The 22,377-nt window shown below is 41.4% G+C and overlaps 1 protein-coding gene across 1 annotated transcript in view; it reads right to left on the bottom strand.

Moving 5' to 3' along the window:
* Positions 1-21,762, bottom strand: part of LOC310952300 (cadherin-4-like) — a 245,577-nt gene extending 223,815 nt beyond the window's left edge. The window contains exons 1-2 of the mRNA XM_083920873.1: positions 21,600-21,762; positions 20,192-20,303 (exon numbers count right to left, since the gene is read on the bottom strand). Coding sequence (XP_083776999.1) covers positions 20,192-20,303; positions 21,600-21,656 — 169 coding nt within the window. The 5' untranslated portion in view covers positions 21,657-21,762. The remainder of the gene's footprint in view (positions 1-20,191; positions 20,304-21,599) is intronic.
* Positions 21,763-22,377: the final 615 nt, after the last annotated feature.

The raw sequence follows: 22,377 nt of genomic DNA, 5'->3' as shown, positions 1-22,377 counted from the left end.
CATTATTACCTTCCAGCATCCTAAATGTCAGGCCTGATTTGTAAATGATATGCTGCTCCTGATTACGCTGATATTTTCAAGAGCAAAACAAACCTCTCTCGTTCACTCTCTGTCTCTCCTCCCTCTCTGTGCATTTTTTTTCTTTCTTTTTATACTTAAAATGTTACAGCCTTTTTGCGGAGAAGAGCAATTCCATTAGCACAAGGAACACTTAAATCTAACATTTAAGAAAATGTCCGTTCTGAAGGTTAAAACAGCCATCTACAAGAATCAGAGCATTGCTAACTCAAATCCCTAGATTTTTTCAGACCCTGGAAAAACAGGTAGCAGAAATAAATGAGTAAAACACACCACTCAACTGCTCTAATGGAGGTGCCAAATGTTCACCTATACTGTATATATTACAACACAGCAACAGTACAGGAAACTGTCAAGTGTAAGTGCCTGAAAGTAAGTCCATGCAACTTTTTCACAATGTGGATAAGTATATAATTCAAAAACTAAGGCTGGCATTTTGTATGGTGTTGTATGTATGCACAAGTTCTTCCACTGTAATGGGTGAGTTAAAACTGGCCACAGTATGCATTACCCTTAAGTGTCAAAATGTATGTGGCTAAAAAGTATTCAAGTGCTGTGTGATATTATAGTATTCTGAGGTTGTGCAATGGTGATGTATGAGTTTACCGCAGGAGTTAAGACAGCCTTTGAGCTATGTCAAATGAGTCTTGTGGCTCCAATAGGCAGCATTGACCCTGAGGGTCAAAGAATAGGTCACGCTAAGATATCTCATGGGAGATAAAAGATCGTTCCAACATCTTAACCCACTGGGTATTACTATCATCATTAGAGATGTTTTTCACAACATAGCCTTGGGATAGAATAAATGAGCCTTTAGACAGAATAAATGACTGGTCTAAAGAAGGCCTTGCTTTACCACTGTAACGGCAGATCTCCATGTGTCCCTGGCCTCCATTAGAGGAGACAATGATATTCTCTTTTGTGGCCTCCCCACGGCCCTCTCTCAGTGTGAGATGAGTTGAGTCTTTAGCTGCAGCCACCACAGAGACACACAGACAGCCATACTCATTTCAGCTACTACCATTCAGACGTGGAGACTGAATGAAAAAGTTGGCATATTTGAAAGACGCTGCGTCCGGAGAGAGAGCGCATTAGGGCTCCAGACGGTCTGAAAGGGGAGCGTGGGCTAGTCAGTCCTGATCTGAGAACCCTGACAAAGAGCCAGCAAGCACAGGGCAGACTCAGGCATCCCATTAGCCTTTGAGTCTAAATGTCAGTGTCTCCACTGGCCGAGTTCAGCATGCTTTTCCCATCTACCCCCTGAGACCTACAGTACACAAATACAAACAGAAGCAGGAAAAATAAATCAAATGTCATGTGAGAATGGAGTACAGTCTCACTTAGGCCTCCTGCTGAACATGAAAATGGTAAATTTGAAAAAAAATATCACTGGTAAGATTTGTATTGAATGTATTGAAGAAAGCTGTAATACCTGAGAAACATATTGTTTTTTTATCACTGCAACATTAATATTATTTGTAATCTCTTCAAACTCAAAAAGCATTGTTACAGCTGAGATGGAAGCTTTTAGGTTCTTATGTTACATCACCCAGACTGTGATTAAGTCATAAGCTGATGTTGGCTGTTGCAGCCTGAGGCCATGCAATTAGAGTGGCCCTTAAAGCCTGAATGCTTTGTGTGACATTTCTTAGTAAAGGGCATTGTAAACAAAAGCATCTCCACAAGTAGGAACAACCCAAATTATCTACCTTCCTCAGTCAGATGCTATCCTCATTCTAATCCCTCTTTTACATATCTCTTTTTACAGTACAGGAATATCTCTTGGTCCTTTAACTAATTTTCCAATACAAACTGTTGAGAGAGCTGTTGTGATTCTCAGTCTCTTATTACTTTTCCTGTAAGCTTTATTCTCTGTACTGTTAACTGGTGAAGGGCAATCCAGACGTTATGCATACTTGAGGTAAAATAAACAGCTGAAAAGAGGAAAAATCTTTTTACTTAGCTTTAAGTAAACCTCTGCAAAATAAGCTATTTGAGATAGATGCCACAGTTGGCCTATTAAGGAGCCCTAACGATGGAAAAAAATCGACACTGAGGAGGACAGTTTTTGAGCCAACACGATTGCAGACCAATTTATACACTCTAAACATGGCAATGAAGTTTACTGGTACCAAGCGACTCACGCAGCATGTGACTGGCATGCAAAGCACAAGCTCTTTTTCTCTGTCTCTGCACTAATTGCATGTGTGCTGTTTTAGCGGGCTTAAGTATGCTTTCACCAATTTGCCGGGCAATACACTGCAATATACTTTTTACGGTAACACTTTCTCTCATTCCATCATTACAAGTAGCACACATTGTGCACACGAATGGTTTAAATTTGAATGCTCCAACTACCTTCTGTCAATAGTTACACTTAACTATTCTCTCTTCGTCTTTCTCAAACATACATTGATATGATTTACAATAGCTATATAATATATTAGTATAAGAAAATGTAAGAGAAATGTATGATTAATGTTGGCATATGTTTTTTCCATGTCCATCCACATTCGTAGGGCAAAAACTTCCATCCAAGTGCTCAGAGGCCATCAATCGCTTTCTATCTTATCTCATCCTATCCGAGACAGCAATTAGCTAACCCAAGATCCAAATCACATCCAGCATCCCTGGCTTTGGTTCACCATCTCATTAAACACATTCCATGCTACTAACCTCCTTTTTATGACACGCACACCCCCATTTCCTCTCCTCTCACCCTCCACTCACACACTCCACTGAGGTTGCCTGGGTTTGAAGCTAACCTATTCACCATGTGCTCTGTAGTGCAGCGTAGAGGTTAAACATGATCAAAAGGGATTGAGGACAACTGGCCAGCTCCCATTAAATTGCCAGTGTGGTCACAGTGGTTTTAGCTTCAGCACATTTAATGGTAACGTTTCCTCTCCATTTCAGCAGCACTGGGACACAGTTACTGTACACACAGCCAAAGGGAGGCTGAGTGTGGCGTCGGATGCCATTTTTAAAGATTTAAACAGACACAAACTGACTGAGCACTTTGAGTCCGCAAAGAAATATCACTTTCCATTTTGAGAAAAACATCACAATTTCACTGAGAAGCCTTCTAGCTGTTGTTGTTTGGAAAGTAGATGAAGATGCTGTTTGCAACTTTAAATAGACTGCATGATTCAAATTAAATACAGAAATACATACATGGAAGTTAAATAACACTCTTAAGCTCAATTACCCCTGGTAAAAACTCAATGGGATGTGAAAACAACAACCACACACAAACACACACAGAAAAAGAGAGAGTAGCAGAGAAAGAGAAAAAGAGGAACAAAAGACAAACTGAGACACAGACTGATAAAAAATGCAGGAAGCTGGTTTAGCTGTGACTGCGATGTCACTAGGGAATCCACACAATTGTTGACTTCGATGTCGAGAGAGACAATGAGTTCAGCTTCATTGACTTCTACAGAGGAAGTGAAGCACAGTAATTACCATGGCTCAGACAGAGGAGGCGCTACCACCACAAAAACTCATCACTGTAGAGGGACAAAAACAAAAATTGCACACACATGCACACACAGGAAGGCTGGCACACATGTTAACCTTAACTACATTTTTAACTAATGCACACAGTCACACAGGGGACATTTACCGCAACAAGGCAGAGGTTATTCTTATGCCCAAGAAGCAGAGGAAGAGTAGAAGTAGTTGCAATTGCAAGTGATAGAAGCGGATAAACAATATCACAGGGGTGGGAATGTGCTAAAGCATAGGAACACATAGACCGAGAAGTATGAAGAAATGAGGAATGAGAATCCCCAAACAATCTAATCTGTCCTTGAATGCCCTCCTGCTGCAGCATTGTTCTGTCAGAGCCAGATAAGTTTGGAGGCGCTGCAGTGAGTGAACAGAGGAGAGGAGAGGAGAGAAAAGAGAAAATCAATGATAAGAGTCTTCACTCTCCACAGTAAAGGACTGAGGTGGGGGGGTGAAGAGGCTGAGGAGGGTGGAGTCTGGACAGACTAAAGGTGGCGTAGCATACAGGGAGAGGAGTGTGATGTTGAGAGTCTGACTTGCATTGTTCCTGGTTTGTGGGTATGAGCATTTATTCATCTTTGTCACAACTACTAACAATGCATATCATATTGTCACTACACAAGGCCCAATGTTGTAAATACTTTACTACTTTCATGAATGTTCAAACCCACAATTTAATTCCAGGGCTAGTTTCCTCGGTGGCCCAGTAATAGGTGGCAAAGAGAAAAGGTCCAAGTCCAAGATAAGCAAATCCTTTTTCCCCTGATGAGGACATGGGAATATGTTATGCTTAACATGCAGTCGTCCCATCAGATAGGTGTAATATATACAACCTCTTTGTCTTCCACCTCGTGTCACCCATCCCAGGCCTGCTTAATTCATTAAACACTATCTTAAGTGGCTGAACTGATGGACTTCAATTATTCAAAAAGTTTTAGAGCAAATCCTCCGATACAATTACCTCTGTGCACGGGTATCTAAATTAAAGTTAAATATTTAGAAAATCTCCTCACAGCTGTTAGAGGGATGGAGCTAGATGTTGTATGCGTTCATTTCCGAGATAAATCTGACTGCAAACAGATGTAGAAGAAAATTATTTGCTATGAGTCTGTTCTGAATTTTCTGCACATTGTGGTGTTCTCTGTCCAAACATTCAGTTGTGAGGGAAGAAAGCATGTCTGTACATATTGTTCAAATTCAAAAGCTGACACACACACACACACACACACACACAACTATTTTAAGAGAGAATATGAAAGTGATCCAAGTATTTGAAGCAACCAGGACTGGCCTGAGAACAGTCACATTATCAGTTTACCAGACTATGTTACCTCATACAGCTTAAGCCCTCTAGTCATGGAGTCATAGAGGTAGTGAAAAACGATGCTGGCAAAACTAATGGGGAAGTGAGTACAATCACTCATCACTTAATTTCATCAATAATGCTAATAGCCATCCGGTTGCTTATTTTAGTGAGTGAGGCAGTTCCAACAGTGAGTCCACAAGTTTTGCTTTTCTCATTGTTGCTTGACAAGGTTCAGACATTGGCATGGTTTAGGGGTGCTGTCAATGTCTAGGCCAAAATTACTTGTAGGCTAGTAATACGGTCAATCTTATCCCATCTACAAGTGAAACATTAACATGAATACTTTCTGCTGCTGACTGGACAAACTTGCTGGTCTGTCCTTGGGTTGTGCTTCACCTTTTCAAACTGGAAAAAAGGTGGGGCAACGCTCACACTGGAGATCAAAATTAGAGAGCAAATTATAAATACTTGATATATTCTAAAATAATGTTATTTTTTATTGTTCAGAATTAGATAGAATACCAGCTGTGGCTATACCACTGCTATACTAGCATGCTAAAAAAAACAGTGAGCAAAAGTAGAGAAGAGTTACCACTGTGTCAGAAGAGAAGATTTAAACAATGTTTTCTTAGGGCTATAGGATTCAAAAATGAATGGGAAGTGTAGAGTACTTTGCGTTGAATGACTTCAGCACATCTGCGCCCACAGGACATCACTAGTTTCTTTTTTTCACAAAATAAAGGTTTTTGTTGAAGTTCCTTGGTTATTTAAAAAAGAATGTTAGTACAGCAGTGGTATAGCCACAAAGGATATTCTATCAAAAACTGAACAATAAAAAATAACAGTATGAATCAAGTATTTAAAATTTCTTGTCTAATTTGATCTCCAGTGTACATGTCATCATCAAAATGACTCCCCAAAGCTTGCTCATTTTCCTGGCTGCTACTGCTGACTTATCACTTATTAGCTGATGATTTCCAAACTAATTATCAGCTTGAAAAACTCAAAAGTTTTAATTTAATAATATTGGTGAAGGTATGTTGATGGTATCGCTCTCTCTCTTTGCACACTGTTGCACCATAACTGATACTTAAAGTAAATACAAGTTTAAAAGATATATGTAGTGTGTGAATTAGCTTTCAAGAGAAACATGTCAGTGTGTAGCACACTGTACATTTTTTAGCTATTCTATTGGCATGGCTCCACAGATGGCCATGTCAGTCTGTCTAAACAACTATTTGATGGATTCTCATGAAATGTTCATAGCCCCCAGAGTTTTGGGGTGAAAATTTCTCTACACGTATAGATAGATAGATGTGTATTGGATGGAGCCCTGAAAATTTGATAGACACAATAATGGCCCCTTCAGGGTGAATCGCTTAACTTTGGTGTGATCCCTTAACTGAATCCAGCAGCATCATCAGGTCAAAATCTCAATTTGTTCAGGGCAGCCTCCAGCCCAATGGGTAGAGTGCGCACCATACAGGCTCAGTCCTCGGCAGCGGTCCAGGTTCAAATCTAAATCGTTCACATGATGAGTATTGAATAAAGTAGAAAACAAGATATCAAAGGAAGTACTTTATTGGTATATCTATCACTTAAATGGTACTGGTATTGTAATTTTTTAAAGCTTAACCAGCCCTGTTTAGAAAAACAACAGCAGAGCCACTAGTGTGGCAGTAGAATGTTGTTTTAACTATTACTTCTATCCATCTTTATTAATCTATCCTAAACACACACATACAAATGCACAAACACGTTATGTTAAGCGGAAGGAGTTTCTTTGTTTTTTGGCATAGATTAGTGTTTCAGATGTGAGGTAAAGACAGCCCAATTTATCAAGAGAGAGCATGGGCTAATCGCATCAAAGGAACTGCTACCCTGGCTAATATCAGCCCACGAGCAGGATGCCTCATTCATTAGTCTGCATCTGCAGGACAAATCACTTCTATGCTGACATACAAAAGCAGCACACACGCAAGCAGGATCATGCTTGGTGGGATAACTTGCAGCAGGCTATTGACATGAGATAAACAATGCTGAAAATATTTGATTTGATGAATTTGATGTGACATTGCATTTAACTTTGTGAATTGATTTTGGTGCAATGGCTTGCTCCGTATATCTCTACATGGTAAATGGACGCTGCAATGCACACTGCAGCAATCATGTGTATGTAAATGTGTGTGTGCTTCAAAGAAAAATGGCTTTTTTCCCACTATGGCACTGTTCTATTTAGACCACCTCAGCCTCTCCTCCCCTCTGCTTGAATGGAAATGTGAATCAAACGGATGAAAGACGTTTCCTCGTCTTCTCTATAAAAAAGAAGCAGGCATCTATGAAGAATATTCTACCTTCTTAGCTATAATAGAACACAGTTGTGCCCTTCAATGCAGTATCATTTGTCTCTATTTTCTCTGTCCAGTGGGTATCGCATCCGACTCAGCAGTTCCACACAATCTCCTCTGAGAAGACATGCACTCCTCTAGGGCTTTTCTGGCTAGAGACGAGATTGCAGTCAAGGTAGAAAATCACAGTTACTCAAACTTCTGGACCGAAACGTTGCCAGTCTCTGGGTATAAAGCAGACCAATAATATGCTTATTAACAGAGTAGTTATACTGCAGCATGTAAACCACTTTACTGTACTTTATAGTCAGAGCAAGCATCAGCCAGCAAAAAAATAAAAAATAAATTGAAAAGTCTTTTCATTTAAGTAGCTCACATCTTTACCAGCCCCGTCAACTCAATGTTGGTCTTGACGTAAAGAAAATGTCAGCGACACTTTCATAGTGGCTGCTATGAGTGTGTATATACCTGATAAGGTGCTCATCAGTAATGAGGATGAGAATGTGTGAAGCTATATAAAGCCTCTCTGACTGGCAGCTAATTCAAGCTCATACGTGTTGCCTGTCACATGGCTGAGATGGTGTTATTATGCTCTGCTTCTGTTCCGTAAATCTTTTTCATCATAGATACCGTACCGACAATGTTGTTATTGTGAAGTGCTATAGCATGATGAGGCCAAGTCTTTTATCAGTATACCGGTGCATTGGTATTTGCATTTAATTTCGCTTTTCTATTTCCATTTTTTCCCTGTTCTGTTCATTTGCGGGAAGAGAAAACAAACTATCTCAAATTCAAGCTTCACTAACTGGCACCTCCGATTATCCACACATGTGCACCCGTTTGCACACAGACATACACACACACACACGGTGATGCATAAAGAAAGAAACAAAGAACACATCCCCGAGTCCAAACCTGTTTTCTTAAAACACAACAGGAACTGTCAAATTGTTGTCGCTTAACTTTGTGATTTACCGAACTATGAATAAGTTGTGCATAAATTAAGTGAAAGGATAATGAGAAAAGCCACGCTTCTGTGATGAGAGGAAATGGAACGCAGCAGTAGCCAATCAACTCATGAAGATTAGAAATAGAATCAACAACCTCACCTGACAAAAGAAACATGCAGGAATGAAAAACCTGACTGGAGAATCAATAAGCTTTCAGGGTTATGGTGTCTGAACAGCTGTTAATGAAGGGGCAGGGGCTCCTGTGCGGACATAGGGAAGATGAGCCAATAAAGATAAGATGCACTGCCTCCTTAGCCATTTTTCGTAGGCAGGGTGTCTTCTGTCTCTCTCTTCTGTCTGTAGCTTTGAAGCTCCAATTCCTCTGATCTGTCATCTATCTCTTGCCTCCCATGCTGTCCAGTGCATGTCCGCTCATGAGCAGGACTTTGTGACAGCACTGTAGCCAACGCACAGTGGGAAAGGTGGTCGGGCCTGTCTTTTGGAACAGGCGCAATATGCTGATGTAAAATTCATGAAAAGAACTTGGTTCTGATATGACAGTTAAATATTAGCTGGCTGCTGTGTATGGCTTGTCATTTTGTCCAGATTAGCCTTGCCACAGCCATCTAAAGCGTATACATGTATTAACAACAGAAATCAAACCTTTCACAGTGGGGGGTTTTCATGATTTTCTTTTACACGGCGCCTTTTGACTTACCACCGCGCTCTGCAACTACTTTATCATGTGGAAGGTATTGGTCACGAGCTGAAGGATCAATACTGCTGACAGTTCAGCGGATCCAGATTTTGTGTTAGTTAGTCAACAGAGGATCTGAGATGTACCCAATGAAGACACCCAAACAATATCAAAATATTCTCGTTTTGCCCCCATGCCATCTCTCTGTCTTCCGATCTTGTTTTCTTTCTCCCCCACAGCCTGGGGGTGTCTGCCTGGGAGGCACGTCAGTGTGTTTTTCCCTACGGTCTGTCTCTCTGCCACCGTGGCAAATCAATTCTTAATAAACCATCTGAAGGCTTCCTCTGCTATTCCTTTCATTTCCCCTCCTCAAAGCTGCAGGGTAAATTAGCTTGCCAAGTGGATGAGAGGGAGCAAGCGGCAGAAGAAAGCAAGAGAGATGGGGATGAAAAAAACGACCCAACACCTACAATTAAATTAACAAATCTCTGTTCTTAATTAATCAGGGAATTACAAGCAGAACCGTGGGTTCAAGACGTGACTGACATGGGTAGCGCTCCCTGCATCTGCTTTTGTTAGTGCTGCTGGGGTGGGGAAGCAGAGGGAGGCAAAGGAGGAGAGGAAAGGGAGATGAAAGCTTAATAAAAACCCTCCGCAGAGCCCCCTGAGCAGAAAAAGCAAGGCTGTTACCTCTACTCCTCCTCCCCTCCTTCCTTTCTGTTTCCTCTTCCTCCCAGTTTCTTATATGCTCGTCATTCCTACCTTCATAGTTTTTCCTCCCATACCACCCCAGCTATCTCTATCCCTCGCCTTTTCCCATTTACCCAGCCCCTGCCTTTCTTTCCCCTCTCTACCTTTCACTTGTTCTGAAACCTATGTTTGCTAATGGGGTGTGATTGACAGCTGGATTACACCATCACTTTGTAATCCTTTTATTTCTATTCAGGATAATCACCCCCCCAGACCAGAACCTTGCCTCATGCCTCTAGGGACAGTAAATAATGTGTATGCGTGTTCGTTTATGTGCATGTATAAAAGACTATGCATGTGCAGTATTTAATTGTCTGTGACTAACCTCTCCCAAAGCCCAGTTCATAGGAGGACAATAAAACATTAATTATCTCCACTGTGCACTGAGGCCAACAATATGCCAATCATCATGCAAGACCACCAACACTCTGCTACACAGTTCATAAATCACTGAATGGGATAGAGTGAACCCATCTTTCTGTCCATCTAAGTCCCAACTCAGAGCAGAGAAAATAGCCCTACTTGCTGATCTGTCTGCAGCTCCTCATCCCTCTCTACCCCAGATATGAGCAAACAATGTCTTCTCTTCTGAGTGAGACTGCTCCTCCTCTAGCCCTTCTCCTCCTCCTGCTCTGTCTCTCCCTCCTCTCTCCCCTCCCCTTCTCCCCTCCCTGCTCCCTCACAGGGGCTTTTTCCCTCGGCAGCCACAGGATTCACTTTGTTTTTGATCATTCTCAGATTCAGCGCTAGACAACTTATCTGCTTCTCTACATTCTCCCAGGCCCAGAGGAGGAAAGCTGGGCTTTTTATTACCCTCGCTCTTTGCCTGGTCCTCTGATGTACTGAAAAAGACAATAGACAGATAGGGAGAGGGAGAAGAAAGTAATACTGGCCTGTGCTTTTAAAAGCATGTTGGTCCCGGGGCTTGCAATTGCTGGCTCTATAGCCTACATTTAATCATGAAGTTTGACCAATAGTATTACAAGGCCTTTTTAGCCTTACAGTCTGCAGTGTCACATACCAATCTTCAGCATTCTGCTCCTGTCTCCGACTTGTATAGAATATCAGCAAAAGCATAATTACAGTTCTCCACACCAATCACCCACTGTATTACTGAATATGTAAGTACCTGATACTGAAATGAACAAAAGGCTATGTTTAGGATATTCTGCATGTTTTCTGCATATTTTCAGGTTCTTAGAAGAAGCAAGCTTTACTAACGTTAAGACTAATAGTTAAATGTAACAGCAAATTACTGTCTACACTCTGTGAAAAATGTTATACCTACTAATCAAGTTGGACTTTTTACAGCACAGTACTATAATTGAAAGACTACACTGCAGTGGCCACTGCAGTAAAAAAAACATACTCAGCACAGCACTTTGATTGTAACCATAAAGTCATCATCAGTTTATAAGTGAGTGTATTAATTGCTCAATTCAGTGCAAATATTAACTGAGTAATTGTCTATGTGCAACTTGCTAACACTCCATGACAACCGTTGCTACAGCTACAATGATATGTCTATAACTAATTTATTGTGGAAGAGGTACACGGCTGAGTTCCAGAGTTAAAATAGGATTCTTTTGAAAAAAAACAAAAACCCAATTAATACAAATCTGGCCCAGCATCTACACTGTGACATCATGCACCAAGAGCCTCTTGCTGACCACAAGCTCTCTTGTTGACTATGTGTTCTCTTGTAATTTCCTTTCTGAATTAGAGTGAAAGTCCTTTATACAACCACAAAAGGCAAGCAGGTTGCCAATCCACACAAAAGTCATTTTTACACTCACATGTCTCACGTGTCAGTAATGCTTCCATTTGATTCAATTTATCAATTCACACTTTCTGTAGAAAACAATATTTCAATGTGCTCTGTCCACTCATTCACCACCGCTGTGTTTTACACAAGCATAGCATGCTACTCAGCAAATGACAAATCGTTAGAAACTATCTTAAACTAAAGCTGTCCTTAGACAATCTAACTGTTTCTTAGAATCTTAGTTTGACACATCTTAAATACACATATTCATCAATTGTAAAAAATAGCTGGCATATTCTAGGGCCGTAACGATACACGTCTTCGTACCGAACCGTCACGGTACAGGCACTTCTGGGCGGTTACAGAGGTGGACTGGAGTCCCTAAATGTGACAACTATAGCGTTAATATGGTGACCGTTTAGCCCCCCGCAAATGCAACTGTGTGCATAGATGGTTAGCGAACAGAGAGCGTACTGCATGCCAAATGACAACATGAAACCGGAGCTTGCAGACCTCCCCGTCACCCACCTAAGTGTGGGATAGCTTCGGATTCCAGGTTAATTACGAACATACACACGCATTAAAGAAGGCACCATCCAGGTGTTACTATCACCAAAAAATAGCTACTGAGAATTCAGAACGGGCAAATGCCATAACCTAAGTCAATGCTGCGGTTGCACCTATTTAATACGTATTTTATTTATTGGAGAATTGCAGCAGTATTTTTTTTAATTTTGTTATACATTTTATTTGTATGTTTTATACTGACAGCTAAAACTGTTTAACTGTTGTGTTTAATTGTTAACTAATTAAACCTTTGTACGTTCTGACAACCAAGCAGTTTTTTTCATTTTTCCCCCTTAACTATGAACCGTAACGTCCTGTACTGTACCCTGTTGAAGTCAGGGTATGGTACAGAACGTTAGGTACATACCGAACCGTGACTTTACACCCCTATCATATTCTGATGACAGCTATTATTTTAAAAGATCTCCACTGATTGCTACTGTAACCTACTCCACCAAACTATTCAACATTCAACCACTAACCTCACTAGCCAGCTCCAAACTACAGGGAGTTATTAGGACACACCCTTTGGGGAAATATATAAAAATCTTTCACAACAATTAAATTTGATCGGGTAGTAGTGTAGGCCCAGACACATGGGATTCATCGTTGTCTTTTTATCAATTAACTTTACTGACACTCTGTTTGTCGACCCCAAACTCTTCTTCCCCTTCTCTCCCTCTGTCCCCTGTGTTTCTGCATGGCTTCCTTGCTGAGAGGCGACTCGACTGTGCTGAACTTAAGAACTTAGTGGGGAACATTCACAGGGAGTTCAGGACACAATTAGTGATTACCAGACAACCATGTCTTCTGAGGGTTTCTATCCTTCGTGTCATCCTCCCATAACAAAGACAAGGTATCTTCAAGCAAAAGGAATAGCATATGAAGTTGTAATGCTCTTGGATTTGTCCTGCCCACATTCTCAGAGAGATCATATACTGCCGCTGTTTGATTAGAAAAGTGTGAAAAATGGACAGAAGTCTCTTTAATTAACAATAACGATCTCAGTTTGGGGAAACTAGGCAGGAAAGATATATAATTGAGGGCTAGGTTGGAGGTGAGAATGCTGAACCGTTTTATATGACTGTTATGAGAAGCTGTAGATGAGCTTTGAGTTCACATCTCTTTAATTGTGTTTTTGTTATATGAAAGTGGAGTTAAAGATTTATGAGAAGAAGTGGAGAACTAACCAAACTGAGCTCACACATTTTTTTTATTTGCTCCGCTGCGAGTAGTACTGGAAATTGAAAGTTGAAATAGAGAGACAAAGGAATCTCCAACTTTGAAATAGTGTCACCCAACTTCTTTATCACTACTACTGCCTATCTTTATCCCAGCACAATAACAAAGTAAAAAAGTAATCGAGCTGCGATAGCTGAATCATCAATGTATTGGTTGCATTCATACTGGCTTGACTCCTGACATAATCAATTAGGCTGTAATTAAAGTGGTGCCATAGACAAACAGAGGCAGTGGATGAGTGAGTGGGCAGGATTAGGACACCACAGTGTTTGGGCCCAGGCCAAAGCTATACTGGAGTAGTGGGCGGCTTGGAAGGGGGGATCTAGTTCCCATTTGTTTGAGAGAGCCATAATGGGTTTTTTCTTTTTGCATGTGTGTCTTTGCATAAATGTGTGATAATGTGCATGCATAAGGGTACAGAGCTTTATCTTCCTCTTCTACCCTGTTGAGAGGGAAAGTGCATCTCTCTGATCACTGTACCCTCTATTTCACTGTCCCTGTGACAGCAGCCTAGCTGAAGGACATGGTCAGTGTGACTCTCTAGCAAAGGGAAAACAGCCTTGTAGGCTTATCGTTACCCTGCTGGTGTAATCCCTGTCCACCACATTCCAGCAAAAGAACAGCGCTGGGGGGTGCCTTACATAGCTCTTGCTCCTTGTGACAAACTATTTTACCAAAGACAGCAGGGACACCTTACAACAACCGCTGTGGAGTCTTAATCTGAGAAACAAAAAAACCCTCCTAACTTCAGATAAAATGTGCATGTGTTTATATTTGTGTATAGGAGAGAGAGTGAGGGGGGAGAGAGAGAGAGAGAGAGAGAGAGAAAGTTTGTCCCCTTGTCATCTCAGCCCATGCAGACCATCTGTGCATTAAGAGCTGGAGTCCAAGCACAGTATTTAAATGGGTTTAATGTCTTCCAGAGGGCCATAACCTTGGTCCTGTAGGACCCCAGAAGGCCCATCGTACCAAGTCGGGAGGTCTCTTAATGTACCAAGCAGATTACAAGGATGCAGAGTAAACACACCGCAGAGTAACTCAATCTGCAGGAAGTCTCCCACAGTTGTTCATCCACTCTCGCCTTCCCTCCCTCTCTTTCTCCTTTGTCCCTCCTCTCAAAACAAAGGGAGAAGATGTCAAAAATCTCATTAAAAAATAATGGCCTCCACCTGCTTCCTTTCTTTTCTCATCCTCTCCTGCTTGCCTTTCTAATGACCAGCTTGGAAAAACCTGGCAAATACCCGCTATGCACAGACCGCCGGACAAGTACCTCAGTGCACAGACCATACCTAGCACACAAGAGCACATAACTGTTCCACAGCATGGGTTCCCAAGCCTAACAATATTAATCAAAAGGAACTCCTGCTGATGTAACGCCTGACCTCTTCTAACCCCCAATACCCCCCTGCTTATCTAATAAACTACTCATGTCTAGACCTTAACTGGGAAAGAAATGCCCAACCATGTGGCTAAATCATCTATATGAGCCTCTCTGGGAAATCCACACACACTTCTTGAAAACTATTGGACAGATACATCAGGCCTGAGGTTGCACGCTAAGTAAATATGTGTCAACTGGCTTTTTGTAACAGCTCCCTGGGGTCATATGAGCCTTTGGCCTCAAGATCGTAAACCAACACCTCAGTATGTCTGTAGTGTCTTCACAGCTTCACAAGAGATTCAACAAATGTCAGCCTCATGCATCTCTGTAATTAATAACCATGGAAAATGGAGGTGCCTGTGCCTGTCTGAGTGACTGAATATTCTCACAAAGTTAGCCATAAACCATGTAATAGTTCAAACAGATGGCGGAGACAGAATAAGGATTTGTGTTATTTTTGCCTTTTAAGAGGGGAGATTAGATGGCTATTGTATATGGGAACGGGCTGCAGAGATAGAAGATGAATGATTCATAACAACAACAACAAAAAAGCATCAAAGAGAGATAGGACTCTGCACAAGATTAGAATAAAGTATGACACAGAGATCCAAACCTTATAATGACAGGAAACAAAGAGGGTGATTTAGGTAGGAACAGAAAGAAACAAAGGAGGCTATATTCCAACAATGTCTAATCTCCATGAGGACGCCTATTGACCCAGAAAACACTGCAGGATGTGTATCATGAGATTTGGGGCAAAAGGTAAATTGCAAATCAAAAACAATCTTATTCTATTTGAAGGTGATGGAAACGAGAAAAGTGATGTACCTACGAGTCACTCCTTCAAAGCAGACTTCTGTTCCGGCATCACCACCACTGTGAACCACTACAGAGGGTGTCAGCTCTGATTTTTGGTAGAAGGTAATGTAATTTGACTCTTATCTTAGTGTATTATTAACTTCTAAGGCGGAGGAGCCTATAAGGGTACTTGTGATATTGAGCCATACTTCCTATGAAAATAACTGTTTGCATTAAACTGGGGGTGAAATTCAGCGCTTCAAGATGCAAAATGATGTCCAGAATACAAAGCATACAGCAAAGTAACAGCCAGGCTATTGGATTTAGAAAAATCACCTAAAGCCTCACAAGAAAGCTTTACCAACCAAGGCAAGTGAGACTCATCACCCAGGGCCTTCTGGCTGCCCGCTGGAAGAGATTTTCGGAAATATTATCCAGGAGAAAATTTCTAGCTCAGAACAATTTGTTTTATTCAGAATGCAAAGCTCTCTCATCCATTTCTCCAGGTTTCTGGTCATCCTCCTAGTGGGCAATAACCAGAATATGCTGTGAATATGATAGAAACAAGGTGGCACTGAGGGGAGAGAGAAGGGATCTGGGTCAGAGAGGCAAAGCATAGATTTAAATGCCATCAGCTGCAATGTGAATCTCAACTGAATGGTAGCAATAAAAACACTGTACGCATTGAGTGTGAGTGTGTGCTTAAGAGGCTGAGTGTGTATTTGTGTGAATGTAAGGATGACAGCGAGCGCAAAAGAGTGCTTACAGTGCATCAAAAAATGTATTTATGAGTATAATAGCAATCTTGAGTCCGGCCAGGAGGGTTAAGGACGGATATGGTCACCTTAATACAGGCATTCAGGCCATTCATTCTGGCTGATGAGTTACTGGAGGGGATCTAATTTTCAAAATGGAGCCAAGCATGAGTGGAGATTCTAAAAACAAAGTGATGACTGCAGAGAAAATCTCCCATTCCCTCTGAGAAGCTGCAGTGTGGACGTCAGCATTGTTATAGCTCAGGTACTGACGTGTCCAAAAGAAGCACAGAAAAAAACTGAATTTTCCAAAGCTGTCTTTCAGTTCCTCTTAACCCTCTCTGTGTCTCCACACACACACACACACACACACACACACACACACACACACACACACACACACACACACACACACACACACACACACACACACACACTCAGAGAAAGTAACACAACCACAGTCACATATACAGAAAGTGAGGGCTACCCAAAACCACAAGCAACCCAAACAAAGTCCAAGGTCAGCAGAGTGGGCTCACTGAGCTGAAACCACCATCCCTGGCTTTCATTACCAGGAAGAGGATCAGCAGAGGGATGAAGGGACACATAGGATGAGGTTACGTTAGCTGGCGCTGTTTATCTGAGTGAGTCTGGCCCAACTCCTATGTCTCATATGTGGGACACAAAACACTCCAAACTTTGTGACAACAACGTTCTGTTGATTCATATATCATACCTTCAAATTATCTAAAAAACAAGTTTGCTTTTTGAGACAGCTGAAACAGACTGAATAACTGTGTTATATATGCTCACAGCAGAGGAAATCGTTTTTTTTGTATGCATGTTTGTCAGTCATTCCGTGTGTAATGTTAACCAGGCCTGGTGGAGCCCTACCTCTCTAATGGTGCCCAGAGTGTGTGAGCGGTGAAGACGCTGCCATAGCTCTCATGAAAACCAGACATAAAGGACAGCAGGCATCCTTAGCACTGAATGTGTCATACATACGGCACACGTATGTATGCACATACACACACACACACACACATGCTCAAACAAACCAGATAAATGAAACCTCTCACCCCTTAAATCCATAATCTCACCCCTTTGCTGTTTCTCTGCTGTTCATATAAAGGGCAGAAATCACTTTTTTGCTAAAGTGTAAATAAAAACATCATGTGTTTTATCAATACTGCGCTGTAAGACATGCAAGTCAAATCTTAAAATAACCAATAAATGTCCAGTTTACAATCCAGTCTCATAGTCTACCATTACAAACTAAGCACTCTTCTGTTTTTTATGTATCTCTGCCATTAACTTTGGCAACCGGCAGGGGTTTTCCAGGTGAATAGAGAGAAATAACAATTAATTCAGCAGGAACAATGCACTATTTAGAAATCATACTTATAAATGTTTATCGGACAGATTGTGTTTATCAATTAAAACCCTCAGTTGGCAAGAACACCTAGAATTTTTAGGCAAAAGATCTAAATGAGCCTCAATGCTTATTTAAAAGGAAGATTAATCAAACACATCGTTCTGGAAAGCTAAAAATGACTCAGAGGCCGCTTTGCTACACAAAGATGCAATGCAATAGCAGAACTTATTCCCTGTCATATGCGTTCCTAATTTGATATAGCACCATTTTAGACATATTTTCTAGTGCGGAAAAGATTTAGCCTCGGTTCTGATCTCAGCTTTGGGTTTTTTCATCATATTTGCAGTGGCAGTTTCAGTAACTACACTAACATTTTATGCAATATGGTACTTCTGACTCAAAAAGCTAAAATGTGAAATGTAACACCCTCCCCATCCTCCCTGCTGACCTCCTGTCTAGACCCACACATCCTCCCCATCATGGCCAAGGTCCTAGTTTTGTCCTTCCCATTATTCCCCTGGTGACTAACATGAATATGTGTGTGTGTGTGTGTGTGTGTGTGCGTGCATGAGTTGGTGTCATTACTCGTGCCCCCATCTGACGGTTTTGGGTTAAACAATGATATTATTAAAGCCTTTCCAGAGTAGCTTCCTGCCTCCCTCCAGTGACACCCTTACCAACGATAAATCAACTGCCTGAGCCCTGTAAATCACATACTGTGTGTGTGTGTGTGTGTGTGTGTGTGTGTGTGTGTGTGTGTGTGTGTGTGTGTGTGTGTGTGTGTGTGTGTGTGTGTGTGTGTGTGTGTGTGTGTGTGTGTGTGTGTGTGTGTGTGTCTGGCCACTGCAGCTGTGCTCTTACATGAAGATGACATTGCGGCTGTGAGTGTTTCAAGGCAGAAATGGGCAAATGTTACTTTGGTGAGATCCTTTCAAACATAGAGAAAAACAAACGGTATATGTTGAATTAAAACATATCCTTTGAGGGATACTGTAAAAGAATCACAAGTCTGTGTTACAGCTGTAAGGATTGGACGACTAACAGATATTTTGATAATCAATTAATCATTAAACAATTTTACATGCCAAAATGGCAAAAAAGGCAGTTTTCAGGCCGTCAAATATGGAGATTTCTTATTTTTCTCTGTTTTTATATTATATTAAATTGAATACTTTTGGACTGATGAAACAGTACATTAAAATACACCATCTTGGACTTTGAGAAACTGTGATGGACATTATTCACTATGTTATGACATGTTATAGACCAAATGATTATTCAAGAAATCCATCCGCAGATAAATTGATAATAAAAAGAATCATTAGTTGCAGCCCTTGTCTGTATGTTTCATTAGTTTATTTGGTCTGTTAACAAAGAAATGTTTGTAGCTGATTTTTGTGTGGCTTCACTTTAAAAAAAAAAATCTGCAGTATCACACTAAAACATCTTTTGTTAGCGGTAAATTGAATTCCGAATACTGAAAACAACACTGTTAGACCTCTAACAATTAGTTTATGTCTGAGCGGAGACAGAGACAATTTCATTTCTCTGAGACTAAACCAGATAAATAATGCTCTCTGAAATACATGCCCCTTTTACAGCAGTGATGGCTCATTCTGTGGTTGTTTGTGATTGTGTTGACACCCCCTGCTGGGCTAAAGAGATCACTACCACATGAAGAGCAAGTTCACAACGTCTCCTCCAATCCCACTTCCAGGCAGGCTTCAATGTACTGAAGTTAATGAAACTAAAATCCAACTGATACCTCCTTCCAGACTTATATCATTACAGCAAAGGAAAAATAAAATAAATAAATGAAAACACAAAAGAGAAAATAACCCAAAAAAATAATATACTGAGCCCTATATATCCTTAATCCCACTTGCCTGTGTGTCTATGTGCAATAGAGAGAGAGAGAGAGAGAGAGAGAGAGAGAGAGAAAGAGAGAGTCAGTCTAGACAGCTGTATCCTATGAGGTCTCTCCCTACTAAGAAGAGTGAGAAATATATATTGGGCATCTGCTGAAGACACTGTCGACCCAAAAAAGAGCTATTGTGCGCCCACAGCAAAACAATACAGCTTAGCTGAGCTATGAGGAAAAAAAAAACATTGGGATCAATAGAGAATTGCAATTAACCCACATTGGCAGGAGCAGTGCCAGATTAGACACAGGATGTCGATTCCATTTCCTGCACTATCGGGCCCAAAACTTGGTTGTCTCACTGTGTAATTGGAGCAACACACATACATCTGTGTAAGACACTGTAGTGTGAAGGTGACAGTATAGTGATTCAGATAGTGATAATTATAATGATAATAGTATTGAAGAGGCTGAGCAATGTGAAAAAAACAAAACATACACACAATTGTTTTCCCCATTTTGAAAACAAGTTTGTGGTGCTAGAAGCACTCGGTAACTGCCTCGCATTCACAGCTACAATTGTTTAAAGTATTGGATGGCTTCCTCAGCTTCAAACACGCCATACATCACTTTACAGAATTCAATATTTTACTTTTTCTAACTTCAAAGCATAAATACTACCTCCATCATTGCAAAAAGGACATGACCTGTCAACGGAAGAAAACACATCAACACATATATGTATATAGAAAGGGAGCTCTTCTATTCGCAATGTAAATCCTCCTGACAAAACACTTAACGGTCTTACCTTTACGTATGCCTTGGCCTTGCAGTACATCCTTTGAAATTAGCACAGAGTAGAAGCTTTGTGAGAAGCCAGGATAGCAAGGACCTTTGGAAGCATGCTCCCCATTATTCCTCTGGAAGGAAGACAATACAATGTAAGGAATCGATAAACATGGATTCCATTGATTTCTTGCTTCTCTTTGGCCCTGTGCATTGGACAAAAGCATCAAATTGTACAGCAGTTTAAAGAAATATAGTCAACAAGTTTATCTACTGTATGGTACATTGCCCATTGACCCAAGAAAATATCTGATAGAATGTTCTGTGTAACATGCTCCAGAAAGAAACCAGCCCATGATGAAATGATCACTTTTAAAGATTATGCTCAAGGTTAAGTGAGACATACATTACACACACATACACACACACACACACACACACACACACACAAATAAATCGGCATGAATGCAGCAGACTTTGCTCGCTCTGACTGTGGGTCTTACACCAGGGGCAGAGGACAGTGGATATGTGTGAGTATGTGTGCAGACTATCCAAATTGTCTGCGTAAAACTTGCACCCAAACATTTAGTGCTCACTGTTGGTTAAATTAACGATATGACCCACTACAGCCACCACACAAGTAAATGTGAGCGTGCACAAACACACACCGGTGCCAAAGCTGGCTTGAGTCTGAATGAAGAGGAGGCATGACGCGCTGTGTCCTCTCCTCTTTGGAAGCAATAGCGCAAGAGTAAAATGTCGTTGGGTCATTTTCTTAAATTTACATGGCATGAGAGTAATGGCTTTAGTCACAAATACGGTGGAGGGAAAGATTTAGCAAAGCTCTCTGGTGCGCGTAAAGGAGTAGCCCACCGGCGCCGACTTAATTCAGCTTGTATTGATTAAATGACGAGAAACGGTCGAGAAAAATGAAAAGCACCGCACAACTTAAAAGGTTAACTTATTCTAGGCGGAAGCTTTTTCCCCCATAGAGGAAGGTTCTGCTATATTAAGCGAGATGACTAACTGAGTTTGATAAAGAATACGGTATCATCTGGGTGATTTAATTGTGCTGTAAGTGTAACTTGTGTAGGATGTTGCAGCCCAGTGATGAACCCGCAGCGATCCGGAGAAACCCTGACGATGATCAGAGCGGACCATATTGGATCGTTAACTCTTACTTTCTTCTTCATTGTTTTCTCCCAGACACACCGAAAATCACCAGGGAACCAATTAGCGTACTTAAGGATATAACGAGCAGCGCTGCGCCGTAGCGGCAGCACATTGGACTGACAGTTGACTCCATTCGGCTGCATGACTTTATTCAAGCTTATGCGCTATCGCTTTGGAAGTCTGCATCCAGAGACGCTGCGTCCCCTAACTCCTCTGCACAGAACAAGCTGTTCGTTAAAAAAAAAAAAATATCTCACCCAGAACGTGTCAAGAAGAAGGGCTGTTGTGAGGACCAGAGCGAAGTCAGTTCTCATCTTGGCGAGCGAACGAACCAGGGCTGCCTGGACCAGAAACCAGAAAAGAGGGGAGATTCGTAATTCGTCTCTAGTAATTGTGTAATTCCCCTCTTCTTGCTCAGACTGTTCGTAACGTCCCTCCTTTCGCTCCGTGAGTGTGCTGCAGCTCTGCCCCGAGTTTCCCCGGCTCTCTCATGTGCAGGTGAGAGCTCCGCTCAGCACCCAGGCGCAGCCAGCGTCACTCTTCAACCCCTCCTATCACCCGGTGCAGGAAAACTCCACACACGCACTTAAAGAAACACTCATTGGAGCTTTGGATCAAACAACCACACCGCTGACGTCTTCTCGAGGTCCCCGATATTTTAATCCCTCTCCTGTGGCTCCGTAAAAGGGCTCCACAGCTTTATGGTTGCAAATGAAAGGCTCGGTAAACCATGATCCCAGTGTCTATGCCCAAATGTAGGTATGGCAAAGTCATTAACCATTAGCAAAAGTTCCAACACTGCTTTGCAAGCATTAGCTTCCACATCTGATATGTACATTAGTATCAGATTTCGACAGTTAACTTATCGGACAGACGTGCGCAGCATTCAGCACTTTAATATCTGCTTTCTATCATTCTGCTTTTAGAATATATTTCAGGATTCATCTGAACACATTCAACAAACACGCACAGCATTTTAGCGCCACATGTCACGTGTGAAAAATGTAACCCACATGACCTGCAGGTGATCAGGAC

This window comes from Echiichthys vipera (assembly GCF_963691815.1).
Source record: "Echiichthys vipera genome assembly, chromosome: 9".
Classification (NCBI taxonomy): Eukaryota; Metazoa; Chordata; class Actinopteri; order Perciformes; family Trachinidae; genus Echiichthys; species Echiichthys vipera.
The sequence above is the reverse complement of the archived record's forward strand: the minus strand, read 5'-3'. Positions and strand labels throughout refer to the sequence as shown.